At 36.3% G+C, this 22,959-nt stretch overlaps 1 protein-coding gene across 4 annotated transcripts in view; it reads right to left on the bottom strand.

Moving 5' to 3' along the window:
- Nucleotides 1-22,959, bottom strand: part of DIAPH3 (diaphanous related formin 3) — a gene marked incomplete at its 5' end in the record, with an annotated part of 440,633 nt that overhangs the window by 157,906 nt on the left and 259,768 nt on the right. For all 4 annotated transcript variants that reach the window (XM_081046382.1, XM_081046383.1, XM_081046384.1 and 1 more), the window contains 2 exons: nt 1,611-1,737; nt 19,396-19,525. In XM_081046382.1, coding sequence (XP_080902508.1) covers nt 1,611-1,737; nt 19,396-19,525 — 257 coding nt within the window. The remainder of the gene's footprint in view (nt 1-1,610; nt 1,738-19,395; nt 19,526-22,959) is intronic.

Below are 22,959 nucleotides of genomic sequence, written 5' to 3'. Positions count from 1 at the left end.
AAAATCTTTTCTAAAATGCTTTCTATATAGGGACCGATAACAATACGTCAGTTAACGGTACTTAATGATTAAAATAGACTGTTACATATGAATATTTTAACATGATAAAATGATTGAGGGAAAAAGCTAAGAATGGTAAAACTACTAAAACTCTGCAATAACAAATCTAGTTTTAAAAAGCATACTTTGCCAAATGAGAAGGTACTGCAAAATATATTTTTGATGAACAAATATAGACTTTATCCTTAGTTTAAAAAAAAAACATCCATCTCTACTGCCGTGATAATGGCGCCATGCCTCATAAAAGAAGAAACTAGATGAGGAGGAAAGACACGAAAGGAAACAAACACATTAGCCAGAATTGATTGTTGCTGGAGTGCATTTTTATGATATTTCCCAAAAGATAGAGTAAAGAAAGCTAAAATTGAACTAATTCACAATTAAGCTGAAAGCTTATACAATAAAATCTATGACAAGTCAAATAATAATTTGGTGATTTGGCAAATCTCAGGGGAGAAGCAATAGAAACAGGAAAAGTAGTTATTTTATTTCAAGTAACTCAGCTTAAAATATTAGGAGTGTCTATTTATAAGAGCTCATTTTAAAAGTGGGTTATCCTTTCACGTACAATTCTGAAGTCCACATGGGATTTTAATAATGCAGAATAGTAATACTTTATTATAACACAAAAGATATCAGTCTCTAATTTCACAGAATGGTTTGCAAAGCAACTCAACATTAGTTTCAGGAAATGAAGTTTATTACTTCAATTACTCATTAGGGATTAAGCCACAAAGTTAGTGAAACCAAAGATAATTGAAATTCAAAAGAAACCTTAAATTAAGCAGGACACAAGCCTCATGCTATTAATTTTGTATATATCTGTATCTATACAAAATTATATATATTTGAGATTACATATATATAATTTTATTTATATACATACATGAGATAAAGATTTTACCTTAAACTGTGTATACATTTTTTTGGCACCCTCTGTATATATAATATATATATATACACACACACATATGTCTCAGTTCTATTTTGGGATTAGAGAATACCTGCACAAGAAGTGATTGTTACAAACTCAATTTTGATGATGGAACTATGTAGCGTTTCCAAAGAAAATAAAGTTTCTGGAGAATGAATTAATTGTTAATATATACCAACCCTTGAAATTAAGCTTACTGTTCACACCAATTTATAAAGTCTTTATCTGCTTTCTGAAACATTTCAAAATACCAAAGTCACATCATGATGTTGAACTCAAACTTTCTCAAATTGAGTTTCCTTAATTTTTCAATTTACCACTCACATCAGAAGGAAACAGGGCATTTGGAAGGAAAAAAAATGAGTGAAAAATATCATCCAAGTTGATATAAAGGAAAAAAATTGAAAACAATAGAATACATTTCTGTATTATTGATGATGGATAAGCACGTTGATCGATTTCCCTGCAAGAAGGCAGAGGTTAAACCTATAATTTGGTACTATAGAATGATCTCTGGTTATGCAATGATCTCTGGTTATGCAAGTGTACTTGAAACATCAAATAATTTGCAATTCTAGTTGACGAGTAACTTAAGTCACTTAGATATCAAAAGGATATGGACATCTTTGTCACGAACTTATCATGCAAGTCCTCAGGAGGGGGAAAGGTTTCCAAATTTTTCTCAAGCTGTTGAAGCTGCCTTCCCATCTGCTTCAAATTCTTTTCCAGCGTTTCTACAGAGACTAAAAGAGAGTATATTAAATGCCTTGAAAGGACAAAATTATAATATATAAAAGGTAAAACACTCTAGAAACAAAACATTTTGTGAAAACCTTACAATATTAAAGTAAGAACATTCACTATAATAAAGAAAAGGTAAATTTCACTATTTTTTTTAAATCTTTCAATTTTCAAAATCAGGCATAAAGGAAATTAGTATGGGTCTTTAAGACATTAGATGAAATTCAGAAAATGCTCACATGAACAAACACTTTTAAGAAACGTTTTGTTTAAAACCAGCGTTCTTGAGCCCTGTGAAAATAATTAGTCCGTTCAGATACAGAGGCAAAGAAACACTATATTTTAAAAATTAAACTTAGATCAATATAATTTAGCATTTTTCAAAATCATGATATGTTTGAGAGGGAACAGTGAGTACATGAAGATGATGGGGGAAAGTGTTCTCTATTGTCCAAGCTGGTCTACAAGAGGAATGAAAGGTATCAGAGGCGATTTGAGGAACGGGTGGAACAAATGTCAAACTTTCTTGACTGGCTGGTATCCGGAGCACAATCTGTGTTTGTTATCTCATAAAGACTTGCTTTCTTTGACTTAGTGTTGCTCTCAGTGCACATAAAGGAACAAATGGTAAAGAAGGGCACTTAAGCGCTCAGTATATATTTATTGGCCACCCAATAAGACAGACATTAACTATCACTTTCTAATATTTTTGCATAGTCAATCTTAGATGATATCAGAAAAAAAATTAACAATACATAAAGAAGAAATAGTGGCTCAAACCAAACTTGGATATTTGCTTTAGGTACAAATAAATTTTATTTAAAACTTCTTTTGACTCCCACTAATGTGAAAATATTAAAAATACATATAATAATTCTAGGTTCTTAAGCATTTTCAGATTTCAAATTAATCCTGAGGAAGAGGTGTAAGTCATGTTTCATCTGTGAGGATGAGAATATCCTTGAAAGCAACCTAATTGCCCAACCAAATGGGATTGTGTTATAAAAAAAACAAAACAAAAAAAATTATGGTTCACAACCTTGATTCCAAAGAATGGAATAGAAGGGAGGCATGAGAAATGTTGTCGCATAAGAATATGGAGTTTTATTTTTGCTTTTTGAACTACCTGTACACAAAATAATATTTGCTGTTCTAACATATTTATAGTTGTTAAGAAAACCTTATTTTGTTGTAAACACAATTAGCAAGCTAACTGTCAGATACAATGTTTAATGAGTCCAAAGACTGAACTCTTCAGTCACATCTAATTGCTGTTTATGCCTAAAGAGTGATGGTACTTTAACCTTTGGCTCCCACTGTAGTGAAGCCAGTCCAAGTTATAATGGTGTATATTTTCTCTATAGTTTTTTGCTACTTGTTTCCCCTTTCTGTGATCCTTAAAATTGAGACAATAACTCCAAGAATAGAGTGCATGAAGTGTTCTATCACAACAATTTTTAAGGCACTAATTAATTCAATTGATTAAACTCATGTCCCCCATATATCTTGCTGTCAATGAATATGTGCTTAGAAGAGTTTGTAAGCCATACAACCACGTTATGTTATGAATTAGGTTTAAAAAAGAAGTGTATTAGTAGCATAATAACAGTAGTCATAATAGTTGTAATGGTTGTAAGGGACAATAATACTAATAGCTAAAATTTACTGAGTGTATATGCACTGTCTTAAGTGTTCTGCATTAATTTTTTTTAAATCCTCACAATATTATGAAATAGATATTGTTATTATCCCCATTTTACAGATGACAAAACTAGAGTTGCATGGCTGAAAAGTCAAACATCTCACAAGTGGTGAAGCCAGAATTTGAACTCTGGCAGTTTACCAGACTTTATTTTTAACCATTTAGGTATTAAATTATTAATTACATATATTTTTTTATTTTTACAACCCTTATCTACCTGTCTGTAAAAACACTTATGCACACAGCTATTGTTTTCACATGACTGTTTATTCATATATTCCTGCCCAGTACAATACCAAATAATCCATATATGGTTAAACAGAGAATATACCCAAGCATTCTGGATGGATGGATGGATGGATGGATGGATGGATGGATGGATGACAGATAGATATGCTACTATGTGTTTGTTAAATGCACTTTAAGTTAATGTGGTAACACACCACTGAACAAAATCACATGCTTAAAATACTATGATTTAGTCTGCTGATACAATTTTATTATGTACGCATCAAGTATGGGAAAGATCTAGAGAAAGGACATATAAAATTCTGAGGGACTCCCATGTACAAAAACCAAAAGGCAAACATTGGGAGGGAACACAGTTGGTTTGTTTTTTTTCTGACATCATTCCAATACCTACCAATTCTCCAGCACCAACTGAGTGTCTTCCATGCCATTCAGATACTACCTGGAGTTAGCACACACCCCACAGGTTTAAGAACTCTGTCCCACGAAACTGCCCTCACCTCCCATGATAGTCACAAATCCCAAGAACCACCCATGCTTCTGACAAACTGGCTATAAATCCAGAGGTTCGCATGCCATCTTCCTTTTATTTTCCACAATTTGCTAGGATGACTCAATGGGACTCGGGAAAGTAATACTTGTCATTACAGTTTTAGTGTAGAGAATACAACCCAGGAAGAGCCAAACGGAAGACATTCGTAGGGCAAGGAATGGAGGGAGGGGACAGGTGGTGGGGCTTTCGCGTCCTCTCCACACCCTCCCAGCACGTAATGTGCTCATCAACACAGAAACCTCCTTAGCTCGTTTGCTGCCTAGTACTTATGAAAGCTTCATGACAAGGTATGATTGATTAACCTCAATCTGCACCCCTTCTCCTACCCCTGAAGATCAAAGGGTGGACTGACAGTTCTAACCCTCTCATCACATGCTTAGTGGCTCTGGCAACCAGCAGTGCCCCTCCCCGCTGCCACTTTGAAATTCTCTAGTGCCCCCCACCCCCCATCTGCACAGGAGTCATCTCATTGGCATACAAAATACACTCTTACTTAAGAAAGTCAAAAGATTTTCAGGAGCTCTATGTCAGAAACCAAGAAAAAGAACAAATACATATTTTTTTCACTATGCCACACGGATATCGAAAAGCGTGTCTGGTCAGAGTGCAAAACTCCAGGTGTAAGAGAAGTACATTTTTGATTCCTGGGTTGTCATCCTGAGAGCTGTCTAACTTCCTGGGCTGCCCTCAGCTACTTGGATTTGAACATAGACCCCTCCCAGTGAGTGAGGTAAGAAATGGGATCACAGTTCAGATGGAAGGCTTATTAGCTGACCCACTGAGCCTTAGCCAACTCCTTAATAGTCAGTGGTCAGTAACTATGTTCTATCATTGTGATTGGAAGCAACTTCTCAATGGTTCAGTTCCCAAATCAGTGAAATGGGAAGGATCTCGCCTACTTTTTGGACCACACAGATATTTCATAAGAGATCAAGTTTTAAAACAAAAAAGTAGAGTGCATGCACTATGTGGTGGTACTCTTATTCTGAGAACTCAGTAAGAAATGAAGAGCTTACCAATTGAAATAAGTAATATTAGAATCAAAGGAAAAGTAAAGAAAATCATCACCATCATTATCATTCCAGGAACGGTGTTGTGGAAATCAAAGTAAGAAGAAAAGTTGTTCATTTCAAGAGTAACATATTGGGCATGTTTGGGGCGTATTCAAACATTTAAGGCTGACATCATAAAGAGTAAGGAAGCCATCTTAAAAAATGGTTCTGTGCAACTGCACGGATGGAAACCCCACTAAGCCATTACTTAACACTTCATCAGCAGTCTCTCAATACATTATTTGTACATTACACAGTTAGGAGGGTTTAAGTGCAATTAACCAACTTTTCACTGTTGGTTTTTAAATAGAGACCAAAGCACAGTTGGAAGACAGAAACTCACGTGCAAATTCTAGCCCGATAACACACAGTCGAATGTTTAGGGTCATCTGATGGGTAAGCATTTCCTGAATGTTTTTGGTTTTCAGCAATTATATTCCATAGATAGCTCCTATTTACATCTTCAAACATAATTTGAGGCACACTTTTCACATGTGTCAAGTTTTTGAGGTCAGTGACTGCATTTTTTTAATATTAGAAATTCGAATTACAACAGAGGGTTTTACATTGTACACCCTCAAAGAAGTGTTAATTTACCAGAGTGTCTGGATGTGACCAGGCCATGAATTTTATCTTTCGGCTTTCTCCCATTTCTTGACCAACAAATCAAATCTTATTTTTTTCTTATTTCTTTTCATTATTTAAAAGTAATAAAACATAACCATCATTAGATTATTTAAGGTAATTTCAACTTTTGCATTTCACTCGGTTAATATTCAGTCAGAAGGGATGTCTCTGTCACCTTAGACATCATGTGTCTCTGCCCTCTATCAACTGCCCATCTGTAATGTCCACAGTCAGTGGACAGCAGAACCATGAATTCTGTTTCCTATACTAGAAACCTGCCAGTCTTGAGCCTTCCTTTCCCTACAACTCTCAGATCCAAACAATCATGACATCCCTCACATTTTACTTGGCAAATAGTACCTAACTCCTTGCTTGCTGGAACACAAATCAAGTCATCTGAAACACACTTATCTCTTCTCTGATCTCTGGACTCCTCCTGTTTTTCTCCAGTGCCTTCTCCACACTGTACATGGGGATCTCCTGACAAACATTAATTTAAAGATATCCCTTCCCTGCTTAAAACCAGCCAGGAAGCTGCTTACAGGACAACATCTGAGCTCCATGCACAACCTGGCTTGGCTCTACTTCCTATTCAGCCACATTTAATTCCAAAACAACATCCTTCTCCCATACCCCTTATCCCTCTTCATCCATTCTGTACCTGATGCTGGATATATCTGCCTTGCCCATTACACCAGTCACTTCTATTTATAAAATTATAGAGTCAAAAACCACAGCTAACCCCTTGGTGAGGTGTCCTCCCTACCCACTATACCTGGTAATTTTCTCATCTTTGCAAATACTTATACTACTTTGATCTTTTTTTATGAGTCTTCCTCTCCCAAATTGAATGGGGATTCCTAAAAGGAAGACACTATATTTTATCCTTCTTTGCATCTTCACTTACAACATAGTGCAGACACTCAAACATTTGTTGAAGGAATGGATTTTGGAATTAACTTTAACCTCTCGAGATAAAAGCATTAAAAATGAAATACGAAAATACAAAAGACTGAATATATAAAACCTTAAATTCTAAGACACAGACTTGTCTTCAAGTGCCTTGTCATTATGATAATTATACACTAGAGGTGTTAAAGCAGCTTTGAATAAAAGTTAAAAATCAGAACTATAAATATTTAAGCAATAATGAACACAGGCTTTCTGTAATATGATGGCCTCTATGATTTACCAGGTTAATATTTCAAATAAGAAAGGAGAGTGGAGATTGCTACACACATTTAAGTAATCTTTGTAATTAAATAATAATCATCTGTGACTATCTCCTGGACTTGTAGGTCATTATTTCATAACAAACTTACTAAGAATGTCACATTCACTCTGAAGTATCATGATGAGTCCAGGGAAATTGATTTCTTTAAAGAATGCTTCAACAACAACTTATTATCATAAAGCAATATAAACATTCAACCTAAATCAACCTTCCTAGACTCATTTGCACAACTGTTTTGTGAGGGAAACTAGAGGCTATAGCACTTCAGGCTCCCAACAAAATAATTTTTCCTAGATGATTGTAATATAAAAGACATTTCATAAAACTATGAGAATATTTTATAAATGCAAGTTAAAAATAATAAATTGGATGGAGAATAACCTCAGTAGCATTAAAAAAAATAAATTCTGAACATTAAATAGGGTCATAACAAAATCTACCTTCTAGAATATCATTATAACGCCCATTACTATTGTGAAAAAGTACAAAACTAACAAGATGGTTAAAAAAACTCAAAATAAACTGCAGCTGAGTTCGTAACAGGAAAAGGTAAACTGGAAAAAGCGAGGCTCAGCCAGTAGCCCGTTATCCTCAACAGATGTCTTACCTTCCTCTGCTCAGCTTTTCTTTCTTCCCATTGCTCTGATTACTAGTGGAATCCATATAATAATACATCACCATGTGCATTCCCCAATTAACTTACTGTACTATATGCAGTGAGGGTTTTGCTGTTATTGTTAACGCCACACTGCAAGACTGCCGATATTTGCCATGGAACCTGGAAAGAGGGAAGGTAGAAGGCAAGCAGAGGCAACGAAAGGGTGCTGGTCAATTCTACTGACCCATTTCTCTAAGGCTGCAGAGAAACAAGCACCTTGTCTTCCGCAACTATAAAGAGGGTGTTAAAGGCAAAACAGCTCCTTAGAAAACACTATCACTGGGAGAAGCCTATCGCACAGAAAGCCATGTTTACCTGTAAGAATGTGAGAATTCTTTTTTTAAATAAGATGTTCAAAAACATGGTAACTATTAAACAAAAGAGGTCCATAATACAGATATTGGTAACAACATTCAAAATGTCCCCTCAGGATAGTTTTGTGTGCGTGTGTATGGGAGGGTGGTGTTACTGCTTTTAAAATGTCTCATGGTAAATGTTAAGGATAGATTGACTGACTTAGGAGACAAGTTTTCAAGTTTGGCCTCCAGAGACCATGCGGCCTAACAAGTCCTGGACTGCACACCTCTGGATTTGAAAAATTCCAATCTTTTTTCTCCTGACTAGCTCTTTCCCCTGAACTCCAATTGCCTACTAGACATCTTTCCTCGATGTGTAATAGACATCTTAAACTCACATTTTCAAATTGGAACTTCTTATCTTCCTCCTCAAATCTGCTCCTACATCTCAGTCAATGATTGGTTTTATGACCCCTCTCTTTTTCTCCTCCCCCACACACTCAATCACAGAGGAAATCCTGTTGCTTTCACCTTCAAAGTAGATTCATTGCCTAAATCCTTCTTACCCTCCTTGCTAGCTCCTCCTGGTTCAAGCCAATATTACCTCTCCCCTGGATTATTAAAGCATTCCAGGGTTTCCCCATTCCTGTCATTTTCTCCTAAATTTCCCACCCCCAATATAGCAGCCACTGTGATCATTTGAAAATGCAATTCAGATGTCATTCTTCTGTTCGAAAGCCTTCCAGTGGCTTCCCATCTAAGAGTAAAGGCAGACGCTTACCATGGCCAGTCATGTCCTACACATGCTACCTTTCTGACCTCATCTCCTGTTACACTTCCCCTCCCTTCCTCTGTTACAGTCTCACTTCCATACCTGGGGGCCTCTACAATTGCTCGTCCTTAGAGAAGCCTAGAGTGCTTCCGTGAAATAACCAAGTACATCCTTCACAAAGGCCACCTTGTCTCCAGGGCCTCTCTGACCACTCAGCCTAAACTGCAAACACCCTGCCCTGGAACTCCAATGCTAACCATCTGACATAATGTAGGCTGATTTCTTTCTTTGGTTTACATTCTGTATGGATCACCTAAAATGTAAACTTCAACAGAGCAGACACTTCTATGTTCCTGGACTCTATCCAGTACCCGATACAGTATCTGGGACGGACAGAAGAGGCATTAAATAGACAACTGATAAAGTAATGAATGCATGGATCTTATTTAAGTCACTGGTTTCTTCTTCTTTGTTTTCTGTCACTCAAAGTCAAGTCTAATCCTTGCTAAATACTAGTGCCTAGGACAGTGTCTGCTCTGCAGGGAGAGGTCAAAAAACTTTCTGGAATGAGTTCTTTCCTAATAGGGTCAAAACATATCAAAAACTATTAAGGAGCGCTAGTTCTTTTTTCCTTAAAATATGTCGTCTAACAGACAGCTGCTGAGAAACTGCCATCACAGTGATAGACGTATTTACATAACAAAAGGGTCTCCCTACTGATCAATTTTGAATTTATTCTTAAAGATGACTTCTTCTGAGAGGAGACCGGGAACAGCAGAAGAACATTTTCTTTAGGTTTCCCTATCAAAGTGAGTAAATCTCTTTTTAGATGTTTCTATCACTTATATTATTTATCTTAAGTGTCCGTTCATATTTCCATATGGCATTCTTTAATAATTCTGGGCTGATAAATTTGTTTTTTAAACGACATGCAAATACAACATGTCCATAACAACAACAACAAAACCCCCCCAAGTTGTTGAAGAGTTTGCCAAAGACTAGTTTGTTCTTAAAGGTTGTTTAGTAGTAGAAACCCCTTTTCAAACAAAATCTTCTATCAAAGTCCAAAATATAAAATAAAAATAATGTGCCAGGCTGAATGAAGCACAGGAGGGAAAATAGAACCCATTTTCCAAATTCCATTCCATATGCTAGTATGGCCAGGTGGTGAAAATGTATTGAGTACACTTAGGATTTGTGCAATTTCCTATATGGCCATTATTCTCTAATTTTTAGAAAAGTGCGAAGAGTTTTCAATAGCATAAACCTATAAAGTTCTTGGCCTTGCAGTCCAAAGTTTGCATAAGTCTCAGGAAGACACAGTTGGAATCCACTCACATAAGTTGAGAATGCATATGAAACTTCTATAATAATACAGTATCCAGAGATTCATGTTTACATGCAGCATTAACGGCACCATAGGCAGATGTGAGTCAACAAGAAATAATCCCTGAAAAAAATAACAGCAACAACAACCACCACAACAAACGTAGACAATATTTATACAGTGCTTACTAGGTGCTATTAAAGTTTTATAAATATTTACACATACTAACCTATTTAATCCTCACTACATACCTCTGAATTAAGTCCTGCAATTATCCCCATTTTATAGGTAAGTAAACTAAGTCCTAGAATAAAGAAACTCATCCAAGTTTATACCTCTAGCAACGGGTAGATCTGGGTTTGAATCCACATTGTCTCGCGTCACAGTAATAACAGGTTCTCCCATAATATAACGCCTTTCTAATCTAATTGGAGTCATGTTATTATTTTGTCCACTGAAATCACTTATTGGAGTAATTACATTAGGCTGGTGCAAAAGTAATTGCAAAAACCGCAATTACATTTGCAACGACCTAATAATTGTCACTGCCTGCCAATAAAAATTCCTTAAACCCAGAGGCACATTATACATTTTCGTTTTAACTGCTTTAGTATTTATTTGCGTATGATGATACAAGAAAAGGGTGTTTCACAAGCTCATCAACAACACCCCTTACACACCAAAATATTTCACAACATAATGATGAATTCTTTCCATATATCCCTATCAGTGTAATTTCCCTTAACAGTTTCTTAATCCTCAAATATGATGGTGCTGTCTCCTACCTCCATCAGCCATGGATGACTGCAGTGGGTTGAATACTGGCGCCGCAAAACTTATGTCCACCCAGCACCTCAGAACATGACTTATTTGGAAATAGCATGTTTGCTGAGGCAACCTGTTAAGGATCTTGAAACGAAATCATCCCGGATTTGGGGTAGGCCCTAAATCAAATGACCGGTGTCCTTATGAGGAGACACAGAGACACAGAGATACAGAGAAGAGGGCAATATGAAAATGATGGCAGAAAAACACCAAGGATTGCAGGCAGACTAGACCTTGAGAGGCACTAGATGGTTCCACCCTGAGAGCCCCTAGAAGGAACCAATCCTACTGACACCTTGATTTCAGACTTCTGTATTCCCGAACAGGTACAGTATAAATTTGTGGTATAAAGCAACCTAGTGTGCAATTAGTTATGGCACACTATAAAACTAATACAACTACTAACTCAAGATTTTGTGAGCTGCATAAACATAACCTGGTTTCTGGGGAGCGGAGGGCAATTCTCCCTGCAACATCGGGTAGGCTCCCTACCGTGCTTCCCCCAAAATAAGACCTAGTGGGACAATCAGCTCTAATGCGTCTTTTGGAGCCAAAATTAATATAAGACCCGATCTTATTTTACTATAATATAAGACCAGGTCTTATACAATACACGTATAATATAATATAATATAAGATAAGATAAGATAAGATAAGATAAGATAAGATAATACAATATAATATAATATTGGTTCTTATATTAACTTTTGCTCCAAAAGACGCATTAGAGCTGATGGTCTGGCTAGATCTTATTTTCAGAAAAACAGGGTAGTTCTTCCCCCATTCAGTTCTATGTCAAGCTTGCGAGCAATGAGATTCAGCAGACTGCCACGTGTTGGTTTCATCCACTACGTCGGTTTCTTTTACAGCACATAGATTTGCTGTGTGAAGCTATCTGTCAGCATGCTCTCATTCTGAAATTTTCTTTCATCTACCTTGTTTGTAATTTCCCACTCGATGTTGCAAAACGGCGGAGCTGTAAATACTATTTTACAGCCAGCAGTCTAAGAGAGCTCCAAGACCTTGGTCGTCACTGTGGGTCTGTCCTGTTACTTGATGCTAGCTATGGCTCATAGGTGACACTGATAGAACTGTTTGAGTAGCTATTTCAAATCTGTAGCTGGCCAAAAATCTGCAAACACTGTAAACTGTTAGTTTCTCGAAAAGATTGATGCTGTAGTGATGCCACTTTCCGTCTGCTAACCTCCCAAAAGATAGACAGGTCTTCCTGAGGTTGTTTTCTTCTTCATCATCATCCATCAGCCCAAGCAGAGCCGACTCAGGAAATGTTCCTAGCTCAGTATCTCAAAAAACAATCTTTAGCTGCAAGTAGTTCCTCCATGCCTAGCGTTCTTCAATGTCAGTCTACAGACTCCTTCATCCTTCTAGGGATTTTGGCCATGGTCTTTCTATTTTTCATTCTGTTGCTTTCCAAAATAGGTTATATTTGCACTATAAAAGAGTCCAACTACATAAGAATGTCCAACTTGAACTCCTGATGCCAACTCTGCATAGATAATCCCTGAAAATAAATGTGCAGGATTTAAAACAAAACGCTGTCCATCTGACAACTTGGACCTATGGCTCCTCACCAGTACACTGAGCTCACAAGTGCACTATCAATATTTTTCATAAGTCCTGTAATTACCTTGTGATTGACCCCATTATTTTTCATCATACCTTTTATGTTAAAAGTGTTCATTTGTTGAATGTAAAACTTTACAAATACTGCCCTTTTAGTAAGCATATGCAATTCTATATGTGAATTACACTTTTAAAATAAATTTATCATTTTTTTATACTGGGCTTGTGGCAATAGTAAAATGATTTTGTGATTCCTAAGGATAGTTACTAGATGGCTACAGATCATCAAATTAGATCATTGCGACCTAACTACATGGGAGGCACAGACTAGCTTTACAGATGTAGCTTGTTACTCTACCATCTACCTGTAGAACGGGTGCTATACAGCTAGGAAACACCAAATGTTTACACTATGTCCATTGGATAATAAAAAAAATAAAAATGAAAAAGCAAAATCATCTATCCATGTCTTCCCTTTTGGAAAAGTGTCAATAGAATTCAGTGTACCTTTATCAGCTACTTGCATTTTATAAAATTACAAGTATTATAGTAGCAAAACAAGGATAAGTGGTAAATAAATATTCAGAGGAATATACCGTTTCCCAAAAAATAAGACCTACCAGGACAATCGGCTCTAATCAGAAGCCGATTTCTTTTTTCTTTCTTTCGATCAGAAATTAATATAAGACCCTGTATTATATATTATATAATATAATATTATATTATATTATTATTATATTATTATGTTATATTATATTATACCCGGTCTTATAGTAAAATAAGACCAGGTCTTATATTAAATTTTACTCCAAAAGAAGTATTAGAGCTGATTGTCCAGCTAGGTCTTATTTTCAGGGAAACACGGTAGTGAGTAAAAGACAAAAACAAAAAGAAAACTTAGCACATTGCAGTGTAAATTAATGCATTCTAAAATAAAATGTAGGCGATGCCATAGCTCTAACCCTGACATTGAATATTTGTGAATGTATTTATTTAGAATACGTCAAATACCTCAATGTTTCCTTATACATGCACTAATTTATGTGTCATGGATATTCAAACAAGGAATTGAGGCATCCTTGTAATTATTTAAAATCATGTGATAATTCATGGTTTGTACAAGAACCTTTGATATTCCTTTATTGACTACTAGTGAATGAACATCCAACACTGCAGGTCTATGACTGTTTCTTCAACTGCTCTGATAAAATAAAACATGATTAAGTACGGGCTACTCTACTGTACAGACAAAAAACTCTAAGCGAGAAAAGTTAGTGTATTTGTTTGCTGGGGCCGCCAAACACAAAGTACCGCAGACTGGGAGGCTTAGTAACAGAAATCCTTTTTCTCACAGTTCTGGAGTCTGAGATCAAGGTGTCAGTAGGTTTGGTTTGTCCTGAAGCCTCTCTCGTTGGCGTGCAGATGGCTACCTTCTCTTTGTGTCCTCACATGGGTGGTCTTCTGTACGCACATGTCTCTGGTGTTTCTCTGGGTCTATATTTGCTCTTGATATAAGGTAACTCGTCTGGTTGAATCAGGGCCCACCTTATAGGACTCATTTTAACTTAATTACCTTTAAACGCCCTATCTCCACATACAGTGACTTTCTGAGGCATGGGGTTAGGCCTTCAAAGTATGGGGACAGAAGTCAGCCCCAAACAGCATATATTTCTGTGCTCTTCATTGACAATTCAATGAAAGCAATATCCTACAGTTGTATTCTCTAACAAAATTATTTTAACATAAATGCCCCCTAACAGTGTGTTCTGTCAAATTACTTCATTATATTGATAGACATGTACACTACTAATATGTATTTTCAAAAATTTTAATATCCTACAATTGGTTTGAAACATGAAATGACCTATGTATCTCATGAAATGATGAGGTCCGAACTTATATAACCTTGATGACACAAGGTTCCAACTAACACTATGTTAGTTATGCTGTTAATTCTGTTGCACAATAAACATTTTTATCCATTGACAATACACATTTAAAATTTTCTGCAATTGAATTAGTAGTACTGAGTATTCAAAATATATATCAAACTCACTAATAAACTGTAATTAGTATTTTTGGAAATCTATAGCATAAAGAGGTTAATGTTAGCCTTTGAAAATGCTTTCTGCTTGTTATAGCAGATGAATTTGAAATTTTCAAACATTATGCAGTTTCCAGGTGGCAGCCACCTGGAAATTAAGTACTCTAAGTGTTCACAGTAGGTGAATAAAAGATAAACACTGGGAATTCAGTAAGGCATTTATCATAAAATGTTGGAAAATCACAAGGAATTGGAAACCAGGAAATGTATTTGGGTAGACAAATATTTGGGTCAGACCAAGAAATTACTAGTTAAAAGCAAACAAAACCTTAAAAGCAGAGAGGTCTATAAAATGGAGAGGAAAAAAAAATCAAATACAAGATATCAAAGAATGCTCCTCCTGAAAGCTAAAAATGTGGAAACAAACAAACAAAAAAAGTAACAAAATTAGAACTGGGCAATGATTAAATCCATTCTGATAATACACTGAATATTGCACTTTCTCTAGAAGCTAATTATACTCACAGCAGCTCCAGAAACAGTGTCTAGTCTAGAGTAGGAATTTTTAAACAGTGTTGTAAGATTTTTCTGGAAAAGCCTATGAATTTATCCTTAAGGAAAGAGTAGAATACACAGAAACTTAGGTGAGGTCCCCAGTAGGGACGAGGAAAGAGCTCCAAATGGAAGGTGACATTTATTTGAAGTCACTTGATGAAGGAGAGAACTAGACAGCATTCCAGACTGCAGCTGCCTCTTCCCACAGACTTAACTTAGACACAATTTACCACACAGCTCTCAGTTGGGTGTTGAAGCCTGTCAAGAAACAGGGCAAAGAGATCAAGGAATAGATGGAAGAGGGCTCAGGAGGATTTTCTTGAGTCAATAAATTTTGGGGACGAGAGGTTAAGGGTACAGAAATAAAGAACCACATTTTAGGCCATATTGTGATGTATATATTGAGATGAAGCTGGAGATGGCACATAAGCTGTTGGATATACACATACAGAGTTGGAAGGAGAATCTGGGATATAAATTTGTAAGTCACTAATGTTATGATAGTATATAAGCCTGGGGAACTGAAGACATCGTCTGAAGAGAAGCTATAGGGAGAAGAAAAAAGGACTCAGTATCGGTTAATAACAGCAATACTTAGATGTTGTACAGCAGAAGAGGAAGAAGTAAAGGATATGGAGAGTACGAGGGAGGAACCAGTTAGGACAGAAGCCAGATACAAGGGAGGGAGCCTGGATTGCACTAAGACACAGAAACTATACATTGGATGGGCAGCAAGCAGTTTCTGACAGAGTAATCAATCATACAACGTATGCTTATTAAATGAATGAATGAATGAATGAATGAATGAATGAATGAATGAATAAGGTACAGACTGGACAACAATGGCATTTCTAGAATTCACAGTTGACTATCTAGGGAAGCACGGAAATATATGTTAGAGCTAAGATAACCCTAAAAAAGAGAGCTAAACAAGGTGACACTGTAAACTTACCTTAGTTTTATTTTAATATACCCCCAAACCCCACAGTTTTGTCGTATTTCCTACTCATGTATAAAAGATGATTCCAATTTAATAACAAAACAGGTTATATGAAATAACCAACGAAACTTTCCTAGATTAGAGTTCATTAATTTCACCTGTTTAGACAAGGGAAAAAATATATTCAACCCTTAGAAGTCCAGAAAGGGAAGAAATATTACAAAGGTATATAGAAATACAATAATGACCCAAAATATTTTCACAGAACTACAACAGAAAAGCTGTAAGCCATTATCTCTTAGAAAAGAAGCAGCCCTAATGAAGTATATTTTTGAAAATTGTCAGACAGATAAGCTCATTAGTTGCAATGAAAGCTTCCCCTGCTGATCCAGGAGTACCTAATGGCCAGGATTTGTTATGTCTCAAAAATAAAGGTACTTTTTAATTCATGTGATAGCCCACTGAGGAGATTTCGAATCTGGAAACTTTTAAATAATGATATATAAGAGCATTGAAATTCTCCAAAGCAAACAGATTTTTTGATCCAAAACATTACATTTATTCCTCTAAAATCTCATTCATTAACGGGATAATATAAGCATAAAAAGAAATTATGCTCAACAATCACCTACACTATAAAAAATTATCTCAGCGATGGTTATTGTATTTCAGAAGTGAAGGTGGCCGCTCCCAGTGAAACACATTAACAGTATCTGCTGACCTGTCCGCATATGTGTGCCTCAGCTTTAGCAGATGGAAACTAAAACTCCCCTAGGCCTCAGAATGACCCATAGAAACACCAAAAAAGAAAACAAACAGAAGAATCTAATTACCAAGTTACAACTCTGCATGCCCTTAGGAAAGTGAAATATTTTTCAAAAGCAAAATATCATAATATTTATACGGAATTTTAAGTACAGTCAGAAGAATAAAGATAGATAAATGGTACTTTAAGAACTTATTTTATGAACAAAAATTGCTAGAAAATAAATTCGATGATAAAAAATGCATCTGAAAAACAAGTGTGTTCAGGCTTACTGTTCGGTTTTAGAACCAGTAGGAAAGATGATGAAGGGATCAGAAATGCAAACTGCTGTTAGCAGAAAATGTTTGCACTGCTTTAATTCTTGCTAAAGTCCTAATGTTTATAGAAGCTATTAACTACTCAACTCCTTTTCCATAGAAAAAGAATTTCCTCTATATTTCGAGGCACTTTGCACCCCTATTTTCATCTAGCACTCTGTTACTTACCAACTTTAACATTCTTCAAAATTATCCATTTTCAATTCTTTTTCATCCCATTTATTCCAATTTTATACCAAAATCTAATTTTAGGAATCTCATTTTAGGAAAGCTGCCTTCCCTAAGTTAAAGAGCCACTTAAAAGCTATTTTGAGTATCAATTAGTTATTTTTAATGTTTTTCTTTTGTCTGGGCTCGTTGGCCCTATCTCACATTATTTAAGAAAATAATTTGGATTATTTCCATTCTTACATTTCACTTACACACACAAACACACACACAATCTGATACCAAGGACACATTAAGGTAGCACAAGTAAGCAATATCATTAGATGATGAGGCGGAAGTGAAAAGTAAAATAGTTTAACTTAAAAATCTTATAATCCAGACTAATATTAAAAATCCAGACTAGTTTAAAAATCCAGACTAATATTTCCAGCTTCCCCCTTTCTCCACAGGCTACATGAGATGAACACTTTAAAGAAACATAAATGTTAGGAAAAAGTGGCAAAGAACTTCTCATCTGATCACATGCTTTTTTTGTAGCTCAAGTGCTACAACCCTCATTTTGTCAAAGAAAAAAACTAATGAAAGGGGGTAGGGAATGATAAAAGTGATTGATATTTTTTTTAATTTAAGAAAGAATAGTCACTATAATATGGAAAAAAGTATCCTTCTATAAGTTGACAAATTCCAATTTTAACAATAAAAAACAGATTACAAAATAATTTGATATTACTAATGACCAGCGGTCAACATACAAAAAATACAGATAGGGGCCAGCCCGGTAGCTCATGTGGTTGGAGCTCCGTGCTCCTAATGCCAAAGGCTGCTGGTTTGATTCCCACATGGGACAGTGGGCTCTCAAGCACAAGGGTGCCAGTTCGATTCCTCGACTCCCACAAGGGATGGTGGGCTCTGCCCCCTGCAACTAAGATTGAACACGGCACCTTGAGCTGAGCTGCCGCTGAGCTCCCGGATGGCTCAGTTGGTTGGAGTGTGTCCTCTCAACCACAAGGTTGCCGGTTCGACTCCCACAAGGGATGGTGGGATGGTGGGTTGTGCCCCCTGCAACTAGCAATGGCAACCGGACCTGGAGCTGAGCTGTGCCCTCCACAACTAAGATTGAAAGGACAACAACTTGACTTGGAAAAAGTCCTGGAAGTACACACTGTTCCCTAATAAAGTCCTGTTCCCCTTCCCCAATAAAAAATCTAAAAAACAAACAAACAAACAAAAAACGGATAATCCACCATTTTAAATTAGTTGTCTTCCAAAATGTATACATTTTGTATATATAAACCTATACATTTGTATATATTCATACAAATGTGTATTCATTCATAAATTGGTTGTTTGGAGCCAATTACATTTTTTTCCCATAGAATCGATGTGACATACAAATGAAAACTAGGTTCCTCAGGTGGCCAAAAAAATCACATTTACATCATATTATATAACTAACTATTCATAATAGTTCCCATCCTTACTATAACCCTTTATAACCTGATCAAGGCTCATAGTCGGGGCTAGAAGCAGGTGAGAAATTTGGGCATTAGGAAGGAGTGAATGGAATCTCTGGCAGTGTGGTGTCCATGAGGACAAAGAAAAACAGCTCCGGTGGAGACAGATTTAGGACTCAGGCAAAGGGGATTAACTGTGCCCAAGTGCTTGTGAATTACACTGGATCAAGAGAGCTTCCCACTGGCCAGAAGGCTTAGCGGCAGAGGAGGGGCTGGCAAACACTCAAAGGTTTAAAGGGCAAAACAATGTATTTTTGAATATAGAGCTTCATTATCTATTCAAATTAAACTCATAGCTCCAATAATGACAACTCATGAAACAAATGTTCTACAGTTTCCTATTTTTAAAATGACATATTCACAATGAAAACACTGTGACAAAACACCAAGTATGTTCAAATAAAAGGCATTGTTTTCTGTGTTTAAGAACTAACTAAAGACCCAGAGCAATTAAATGTTTTCTATAAAAATACAAACCTTTACTAGCTTTGTCCAAGTGGTCCAAATCATCCACAAAATTCAGGATATCAGGGTACTTTTCTTCACATATTTCCACCAGAAAATGAAGGAGTGTTATTTTCTGATCTACTGACTTCGTGTCCTTTAGCTAAGCAGGATGAGAGGGAGAAAAAAAACAGATGATCAAATATGTTTATTTAAATGATGTCAATACTGTATTTTGTAGATAAGAATAAATAAGTTGTCAAATTAGTTAATTCTATTGTGGAAAAGCAAATATTTAAATACTTGAAAAGCTCTTTTTTACATATTGTTGTTTGGTCAAAATCATTAATAGCAATTGAAAAGAAGGAAAAAGTGTAATTCAATCCAGTACATGACATTTTATGGGGAAAAATATATGGTAAATACCTAGGAAAACAGAAAAATCTGAAAGTCTATACAATTGTGGGACTTAAAACAACCTGGACATTTGTTCATTTCTTCATTCGGCACACACATACAGAATGCCTATTAGATACCTCCGGAGCCAGAGATACAACAAAGAAACCACAGAGCCAATCCTCAGAAGCTGTTCAGTGAAAAACAAACTAACAAAAAACCCCAGAAAATACATATTTACCCTAGTGTGACAAGCAGTATAGTAAAAATAATCACAAAGTACATCTAGGATTAGTACATGATATCTGAATTGACCACGGGTAGACAGGAAGCTGTATGGGGTTTGGGAAGAAAATTCTAAAGCTCACATCCTTGGCAGATGGAGCAGCCGCTGAAAAGGGCCACGGATGAGGGAGAAAATAACACATTTGCGGAATCTCAGTGACTCCAAAATAAAAGTGGGTGTTGGGAAGGACAAGTAGGTAGACTAGAAAGACAGAAATCTGGCAAGACAGGAAAAGACAAGAAAATAAAAGGAAAAGGTCGTCAGGCAATGGAAAAAGGATTTTGATCCCTACAAAGTTGGGAGTTTTTAAACAGATGAGAGATGATCAGATGAACAATTTAGAAAGCTCCCTGCAGGGCAATGTGGATAAAATATTAGGGCAAGGGTAATAACAGAAGCAGGAAGGGTAATTGAAAAAGCTGTAGCAATAGCCCAGGCAGCGAAAGACGATCGCCTGAGTAATGCTTCAGGAACAGAGCTAATGGGTCAGCGTGGGCATGGAAACCCAGAATCCCACTAATTGAAACTGGACAGAAAGGAGGAGAAACAGATTTGGGTGGGGTGGGCAGTGAAAATAATTATTTCAGTTCTGAACAAGTTGAGTGTGAAGTTTTTAAGTAACATCCAAGTAGAAATGTCCACAAAGGATGTAGGGTTATATAGGTGTAGTACAGTGTTTCTCAACGTTTTTTTCATTATTACCAACTAAGGAGCTTTTTAAGATTTTTTTTCCCTAATTGGCACCTATGGAATTTTAAAGCCATGGGTACACGTGTATGTTTATACACAGTACGTGTATCTGTGCTTTACACATGAAAAGAGTAAGATTAGATATTTTTGCTCCCCAAGAATAACTTTCTGTCCTTTGGGGTAATAAACTGTTAAACTGTTGAGAATCTCTTGGTTGGGTGGGGGGCGGGTAGAACTCAGAGGAGTAAACTGATCTAAGAGTACCAGCTTGTGAGCTGTTGAAAAGCAAATCAAAGAAAGTCAAACAAGTATACAGACTGAAAGGAATGACAGAGGCCTGAGAACTCAGATGACCACACCCCATTCGAAAATGGCCAAGGAATGTAATCCAAAAGGAGAGGTGGTAAAGCTGAAATCTCAGCCATGACGAGGGAGTTAGCTTAGGTTTTGGGTAATGGGCATTGGGTGTGAATACAGGGCAGATGTGGAATCTGGTAGTGTTCCCACAACTGAGTAATCATGCAGAGCAGATCCATATATAAGGGAGGGGGACACTCTTTGCAGACTAGGATTTAATGTAGAGCTGGAAAGTCTTGGCCTACCTACTTGGGCACAGCCCTATATACTTGTTTCCTTTCCAACAATCTCCCACTTTAAAATAGGGGGGTGTGCCTGTGTGTGTGTGTGTATAAATATGTATCTCCATATGTAATCTTTTTACAAATTCTACATCACTAAATACTATGTCGCTATCAGCAAAACATCAAATAACAGTTAATATATGATAGAAGAATAGCAGCAATTCTGTGCCATCATAAATATTAATACGCACCACAATTAATGTGAAAACTGTAATATTCCTGGAAACATACAGCTACCTATAGACAGCCTGACTGTCACATGATTCTCCATGTAATAGGTTCAAATGCTCTGTTGCCCTATTTAACATACAAACCATTGTCAACCACTGTCTTGTACACTTGAAATGAATATACTATTGTACGCCAACCATAATTATTTTTAATAAGCATGGTTCTTGGCACTTTAAAAACTGGTATCAACATTTAATCCATTATTTAATGCCTTTCAAAAGGAACACAGATCACAACATCCAGCTGAGTGTTTTGAAAGAGTATACTTCAAAAAATGACTTGATTGCTAGCTAGATTGTCACTAGGAACGCTTGGTTGACCTGGAATGTTAAAACGTGCCTTTAGTTACACAGCCTTGGGCAGGTTACTGGACCTTAGTTTCCACACAGGTGAAATAACAATATGAAGGAGACAGAGCAAGAGAACTCTAAATTCATTTTCCATTCCAAAAATAGTAAGTATTTATGATAAGTATATATGATATATATGCCGGAAGACATAGCAAACGCAAATCTGAAAAATACAAGAATAAAACTGAAGAAGCCTGCTTATAATCCCAGTTCATAAATTCTTTTCGCATGCTTGGGTCAGTTAGAATTTTTCTGAGTTTGTGTTTTACACATATTGAGAATGTTAACCTGATTTATATAGTTGAAAGGTAACTTTCGACTATATAACTGCATTCATGTTATCATCTTGAATGGATATGGGCAGATTAAAAGTAGCAAACTTTCACAAGTCTAATAGTTTTCTCATATACAATCAAGAGTTAGCATAAAGGCTGACTTTTTTTTAAAGCATCCTTGTAGTGCAGCTCTTTTATTTCCATTCCCCATCCCCCTTTAAAGCAATCACGACCTGGGGAATCCTGTCCCCAGTGGACACTCAACTCCTGTCACCAGTTTACAACCTCTCTTACCATGCTCCTTTCACGGGAAACTAGATACAGAGCCTTGGTGGAATGTTAAGATAAGCACCATCTACTTGTATAATTTGGAAAACCCGGAAAGAGTGTTCCAGTACTATCTATGATATAGCTAAACAGCCAGCAACTACTAGAATTAATGTTTCCAGAAATCTCTATGATCCATCAATAACCAGCTGGATCAATCTTGATCTTTATTCATGAGCAATAAGAATTCAGAATTACTAGCTTGTATAGCATCTGCCAGTTTAACAGATATTAAGTATGCAGGTTAAACACAGATTCGAGTATTCAGAGACAATCATAGAGCTAAACACTCATTTATGGAGGAGGGTGCTATCTTGGCTATATTATCAAAAACATCAACTGATTAGCAAGTAGCATATTGATATCAGTTTAACATTAAGAAGTATACTGACTGAATAAAT

The sequence above is a fragment of the Rhinolophus hipposideros genome (assembly GCF_964194185.1).
Source record: "Rhinolophus hipposideros genome assembly, chromosome: 4".
Taxonomy (NCBI): Eukaryota; Metazoa; Chordata; class Mammalia; order Chiroptera; family Rhinolophidae; genus Rhinolophus; species Rhinolophus hipposideros.
Note: the sequence above shows the minus strand (reverse complement) of the source record. Positions and strands in the feature narration are given on the sequence as shown.